The sequence below is a fragment of the Odocoileus virginianus genome, chromosome 11 (genome assembly GCF_023699985.2).
Source record: "Odocoileus virginianus isolate 20LAN1187 ecotype Illinois chromosome 11, Ovbor_1.2, whole genome shotgun sequence".
Classification (NCBI taxonomy): domain Eukaryota; kingdom Metazoa; phylum Chordata; class Mammalia; order Artiodactyla; family Cervidae; genus Odocoileus; species Odocoileus virginianus.
Window position 1 is genome coordinate 48,176,820 of NC_069684.1, and position 7,297 is coordinate 48,184,116.

At 38.6% G+C, this 7,297-nt stretch overlaps 1 protein-coding gene across 1 annotated transcript; it reads right to left on the minus strand.

The window, feature by feature from the left end:
* Positions 1-303: 303 nt before the first annotated feature.
* On the minus strand, positions 304-4,854 carry LOC110151826 (histone H3.3C-like). The gene is made up of 2 exons (XM_020915254.2): positions 4,449-4,854; positions 304-558 (listed from the first exon to the last, which is right to left on the minus strand). The coding sequence occupies exons 1-2, from the start codon at positions 4,749-4,751 to the stop codon at positions 451-453; spliced, it is 411 nt and encodes a 136-aa protein (XP_020770913.2). The 5' UTR covers positions 4,752-4,854; the 3' UTR covers positions 304-450.
* Between the last annotated feature and the right edge of the window lie 2,443 nt (positions 4,855-7,297).

Here is a 7,297-nt window from a genome sequence, read left to right on the forward strand (position 1 = left end):
TCTGAGGCATGTGGGGCCTTCCCGGACCAGGGATCAAACCCGTGTCTCCTGCATTGGCAGGCGGATTCCTTACCACTGAGCCACCAGGGAAGCCTATGTCTATTTTTAAGTGTAAAGTTTTTACTGATTCAACCCAGACTTTACTTTTTAATGTTTCAATTTTCTAATAATAGCAAATCCAATTTCCTGCTTTATTCTTCCCTGTCACACTTATTCCTCACTAATGTAATTTGCTTTCATTATTCATTAACCATCTGCTTCCTCTCCACTCCCATTAGAACATAAATACCAGAGAGACAGGGATTCCTGTTTATTTTTTACTTTTCTCTTTGTGTTTTGAGACAGTGCTTGTTTTACAGTAAACTCAGGGATGTGAATGAGCACTTCCACCACAGGCTCGGGGCTACTTCAGCAGTGTCCCAGAGCTCTTCTCAGGCCCCCGTTCTCATCTTACATGGGTTGTGGCTGTCTCCTTTTTCCTTCAAGCCATGGAAAGCTCTTACTCTGGGAGTACATTCTTGCCAGATTACTATGCTGCTTGGACTCAAGGAATACAACCTGTTGAGTGGAAAGAAAATAGATTAAAAAAACAATCAAGAAAGAAACTTCATCTCAGCCAGTACTCACTTAAGACATCTTACTGAATGTTACAGGATGAGGCTGCTTTAGTAGTGCCCAGTAGCCAGGAGGGCTTCCTAGGTGGCACGCTGGTAAAGAATCCACCTGCCAATGCAGGAAATGCAAGAGACGCAGGTTCAATCCCTGGGTCAGGAAGATCCTCTGGAGTAGGAAATGGCAACCCGCTCCAGTACTCTTGCCTGAAAAATTCCTTGGATGGAGGAGCCTGCTGGGCTACAGTTCATGGGGGCGCCAAGAGACAGACTTGACTGATCACACACACACAAGCACAGCACATACTAAATCACAAGCCCTAAGAAAGAGCCTGAAGAAAGTAACGCAAAAGAAGAGCAGAGGCCAATCTGAAGACAGCTTTACACTTTGCAAGGTCTTGACCTTTTCTCATTTCAGCAGCTCAACATCACTTAAATGACAACCCATCTAGGCAGCTGCTTCTCTGTCCTTGAAGTAAAACACAATGAAATAAAATCATACAAAGCCACCTTAAATTTTTAACATGGGAAATGAACTATTTGACCATGCAAAAAGCCAAACTCAGGTCATCCCTCAGAAAAATATGTTTGTATTTTATAATATCAGCAAATACAAAAGAGTGATCAAAGACAGCATTATCATGTTATAATAGTAACCTAATTATTGATGGCAGAACTTGCTTAAAAATTATCTATTAGAACACAAATAACTTTGGTTCCACATTTTAAATTTCATTTTATTTTATATTTGGGTAAACCATTTTTTATCATAGCTGCAAATTTTACAAAGAAATAAAATTAAAAAATCAGTATTTACAAAAATATGTTATAGCTGTTTCAGTATCATGTCAATATCTAATTGTTGATGAGATAATCTTATGTTGTCAGTTAGTGATTACATTTTAATAAATAATTACATCTATAAATAGGACTTCCCTGGTAGTGCAGTGAATAAGAATTCACTTGCCAACGCATGGGACATGGGTTCAGTCCTAATCCGGGAAGATTCCACATGGCTCAGAGCAACTAAGCCCCAACTACTGAGCTTGCAGCCTCTAGAGCCTGTGCTTCAGAACAAGAGAAGTCATCACAATTAGAAGCCTGCACACTGAAACGAAGAGTAGCCTGCTGAAACCAGAGAAAGCCCATGCAAAGCAATGAAGACCCCAAAATAAATAAATAAATTAAATACATAAAATGTCAGTGACTGTGTGATTGTACTTGCAACAACAATAAAAGCAATGTAAATAACAGTAAAATTTTCTTAATATATCTACTATGTTAAGGAAATATTAAGCCAAATGACTAAAAAAAAAAAAAACTCATATTAGTTCCAGCTATAAATGTGTATTAACCATTACATTAACTATGTTGAGGAACATTAGTATGTTTTCAGAATTGGAACTAAAAGTCTGTTTCCTTAATTTTTCCTATGATAAAATCATAGTAGTTTTTGCAGCAAAACAAAACATTAATTTATGGTATCATTTTTAAAAATCTGTTTATTTTCATAAAATTAAATTTAAAAAACCAGCAAATACTGTGAAACGATTAGATATAAGAGGCTGTTGGTCCACTTACAGATGGTTTATTTATTTTTAATGTTACCTTCTGTATGGTTTTATACATATCACAACATTTAAGCATGTTTTGTGTATAAATAAGTAAAAGCAATGGTCATATGAGATTTCATGTTTTCATTAAGGATAGTTATTTGCATAAATGCACCTGCATTTTCCCATTCAGTTTTTTACATGATCGAAGGAATAATTCAAAACACCTACTGCTGCTGCTACTGCTGCTAAGTCGCTTCAGTCGTGTCCGACTCTGTGCAACCCTATAGACGGCAGCCCACCAGGCTTTCCCGTCCCTGGGATTCTCCAGGCAAGAACACTGGAGTGGGTTGCCATTTCCTTCTCCACTGCGTGGAAGTGAAAAGTGAAAGTGAAGTCTCTCAGTCATGACGACTCGCAGCGACTCCATGGACTGCAGCCCACCAGGCTCCTCCGTCCATGGGATTTTCCAGGCAAGAGTACTGGAGTGGGTTACCATTTCCTTCTCCGAAAACACCTACAAGCCTTTGTAAAAAATTAAAATTGATTGGGGTTTCACTAGGAGTTTGTACCAACTTCTTTTCAAACTATGTGCCTAAATTACATGACCCAGAGAGAACGGTTAAATAGAAATTCTTACAAAGTAATTTTTACCAGTGGTATAACTGTATTTTAAAAATTAAATGTAAATGTATTAAAGGAATTAAAATATGAAATATATTGGGTGTGTACTAATTATAAAGTATAAAAGATGGATTGGGGTATATTTTTTGGTAAATAAGTTCACTTGTAAAATTAGTCAACATACATAACTGACCTAAAAACTTCAGTAGAAGGATAAATTTTAAAATCACTTGGAAAGACATCTTTATGAAATGATTTTCGCTGGACCTTATGCCAGATGACACCATTTTAACTGGTGAGTGAGTGTGCTAAGTCGCGTCAGTGCTGTCTGTCTGACTCTTTCATGACCCCCGCCAGGCTACATGGGGATTCTCAGGCAAGAATACTGGAGTAGGCTGCTGTTTCTTCCTCCAGGGGATCTTCCCAACCCAGGGACTGAACCCACGTCTTCGCCCTGTATTGGCAGGCACATTCTTTACCACTAGTGCCACCTGGAAAGCCCTATTTTAACTGACAGAGGTTCTGTAAACTGAAGCTATGTGTGCCCCCACAGCAAGTTTACTCAAAGGATTATTATAATACAAACTCCACAAGGAAAATAACTTCAGCGTTGTTCCCTCTTGATGGAGAACAACTCAACATAGCTATGAAACCAACCACAACACAAAGAAAAGCTGCACTAACTATAAGTAACAGATGATGTTGGTATGAATATCTTGTATTATATTCTAGGGCCCTTATAAAGCAATCCCCCCATCAGTGTTTGCATTATCACCTAGAGGGTTAGTTAACACGTGGTACAATGAGGACTTATACAAGGTATAATGTGCAAAAGCACTTTAACTATGTAGGAAAACAGGTGCACTCTAGTTAGGAGAAAATCAACTATACTCTGAATCCCACACGGCTTAATGACAAGACTCCCCACTACATGTCAATGTGAAACACTTAATTTTAAAACGCCGACACTACAATATACAAAATAGCTGTTATAAATGCACCTAGTGTATTCTATAGCTTCGAGGTTTACTTTTTTTTTTTTTTAAGGAAACTGCAAGTTACACTGTGGTTAAGACTTGTATCTTCATCCCTTGAAAAAGCCCACGTTCTATCACAGTGATGTATGGTCAGACTTCACAGCCCCAACTGTTAAAAACACTTAGATCAACTCATAATCACTTTTACTGCAAAAGGACCCAGTATAGGTTTATCAATTCTAGTACCATAATCATTACCCAACAGGTCATTAACCTACAGAAAACATGCATCATGAGAAGCAAGAAATATCACTCGTCCCTTTCGCATATTAACAACTTGTCTTTTCTGAGCAACAGTGCTCATATTAACTGAGGTCTGTGAATGGCCACTTTTCCCATTCATCCTGAGTGAAAGATGGAACGACTTAAGTACAAACGCAACGTAAACAACTTCCTGCCAAAAAAAGTCACAAACTAAGCCAAAGTATTTTACAGAATTCACTACAAAACACCACAGTATTTTACAGAATTCACTACAAAACACCACAAAAACTGTCTTCACTGAAAGCTCCCCTCCGGCCCCCTCCCCTACCCAGCGAGCAACCGGATGTCCTTGGGGCGTGATGGCGACGCATGGAGTCACCACAGTCAGCGCACAGCTGAGTCTCTTCAGACAAACCCACCAGGTACGCTTCGCTAGCCTCCTGCAGCGTACGGATGGCGGCACTCTGGAACTTCAAGCCGGTTTTGAAATCCTGGCCGATCTCCCTCACCAACCTCTGGAAAGGCAGCTTCCGAATCAGAAGATGGGTGGATTTCTGGTAAGGACGGATTTCTCGGAGGGCAACGGTCCCGGGCCTGTAGCGATGAGCTTTTGCCATCCCGCTGGTAGAGGGGTCGCTTTTCCCTGCCGCTTCGATGACCAGCTGTTTGTGGGACGCTTTCCCACCCTTGCATTTACAGGCTGACCTCTTGGTCCGGGCCATTTTCTTTGAGACCGCTGCCCAAGTCCTAGGCCACTTCTTCGAACGCGGCGCCTCCTCTGCTGCCCAACGGAGAGCCGGGCGAAGGGCGGAACCCCCTCTAACGAACGACCAAACCGCTCCACCGCGCTGTTCTTCCTGTTACCCTGACGGACTGGCAGTTTTTTAAAGATCAGACAAAACAAAAATCTTGAAGAGTCTGAAATACCTTAGAAAGACTATGTATTCATAAATAGCAGATTAGGCTTAAAATATAATTGTCTTAAAATACAGTTATTTTATTGATAATAAAATTTTCTAAGACAGGTGGATCACTGAATGCTATTTGGGCATGGAGAAGGAAATGGCAACCCACTCCAGTATTCTTGCCTGGAAAATCCCATGGACAGAGGAGCCTGGTAGGCTACAGTCCATGGAGTCACAAAGAGTCAGACACGACTGAGTGACTTGACTTTATGTGTAAAATACATTTCACCAATACATTTTATCTGTCACTTCAGTAAATAACAAATAATAAAATACAGATTATTAGTTTCATGCAAAACAGATAATACACTTGCTTTCCATAGAAGTTTTTCTCAGTTTTAAAAATATTTTCCCAAATTCAGTGGTTACAACAACACATTCTTGTTATTTTAAATACATACATGTGAAAATTGAGATTCAGATTAAGCAAATGGCTTGCCAGAGTTTTCAAAACCATTTCTACAGAGCTAGTATGTAAATTTGTATCAATTCACCATCAAATCTTATTTTCCATTTTGTTTTTAACTTCTGTTCTTATCAGAGAGTCTGGATCAAATTGGTCTCAGTATATATGAAGTGTATTTCTTTGTCCGGTTATGTTTTTAGAGAATAAATTATGACTAAGCTAATGACTGAAAAAAAGCCAGTGAAAGATTTAAAATCTCATTCTTTGAATTTTATTTATTTATAAATCTATAATTTCAGCTTTGTTAAAGCATAATTGACATAAAATTGTAGAATATTTAAAGTGTATGTCATGGTGGTTTGACATACATATACATGGTAAAAGAATTCTCATCCATCACTCCAAATATTTATGTCTTTTTTGTATTTATTAATTTTTTGTATTTGAAAATCCAAATTCTACTCTTAGCAAATTTCAGTTACAAATAGTGTTATCAACTATAGTCACCATGTTTAACATTAGATCCTGAAACCTTATTAATCTTGTCACTGTAATTTATTCACTGTAACATTTACCACTCTCTTGTTATTTCCCAGCCTCTAGCCCTTGGAAATCATTTTTTCTACTCTCTGTTTCTATGAATTTGACATTCTACCCCTCCAGATTCCACATGTATGTGATAGCATGTAGTCTGGCTTATTTATTTTGCACAATGCCCCCAAATTCCATCAATGTTTTTGAAAATGGAAGGATTTCCTCCTTTTTTGTGGCTGGTTAATATTCCATTGAGTATGTGTGTGTGGCTTTTTATTCATTCATCCTTTGATGGACATTTAGGTTGCTTCTATAAAGAACCCTCCTGCCAGTGCAGGAGACATAAGAGACAAGGGTTAGATCCCTGGGTCAGGAAGATTCCCTGGAGAAGGGCACAGCAACCCACTCCAGTATTCTTGCTGGAGAATCCTATGGACAAGGCATCTGGCAGGCTGCAGTCCACAGGGTCGCACAGAGGTGGGCATGACTGAAGGGACTCAGCACACACACACATACCTTGGCTAATGGGAATAATGCTGCAATGAACATGGGAGTGAGACATCTCTTTGATACCCGGTTTTCATTTCCTTTGGATAAACACTCACAAGTGGAATGACTGTATCACACTGTAGTTCTGTTTTTATTTTGAAGAAACAACATAATGTTTTCCATAGTGGCTGTACCAACGTACATTCCCACCAACAGTGTATGAGGGTTCCCTTATCTCCACATCCTCTGTAATACTTGTAGCATCTTATCTTTTTGATGATAAGCTTTCTGACAGTTATGAGGTTATATCTCACTGCAGTTTTGATTTGTACTTCCTGTTACTTAGTGATGCTGAGCACCTTTTCACGCACCTGTTGGCCAGTTGTATGTCTTCTTTGGGAAAATGTCTATTTAGGTCCTTTGTCCATTTTTTTATCATAGTGCCTCCCCCCTCCCATTGAATTGCATGATTACATACATTTTGGATATTAACCTATTATCAGATTTATGATTTGCAAATATTTTCTCTCATTCTATGGGTTGCCTTTTCATTTTTAAAATTGTTTCCTGTGCAGAAGGTTTTAAGTTTGATGTGGTCCTCTCATTTATTTTTGCTTTTGGTGTCAAATCCAAAAACCCCTTGTCAAGACTGATGTCATGGAATTTACTTCTGATATTTTCTTCTAGGAATTTCATGGTTTGGGTATCATGTCCAAATATTTAATCTGTTTTGCATTGATTTTTGTGTATGGTGTAAGATAGGGGTCTGGTTACCTTTTTTGCATGTGGCCATCTATTTTCTCCAACATCATTTATTGAAGAAACTATTCTTTCTTTTTTTTTTCATTTATTTTTATTAGTTGGAGGCTAATTA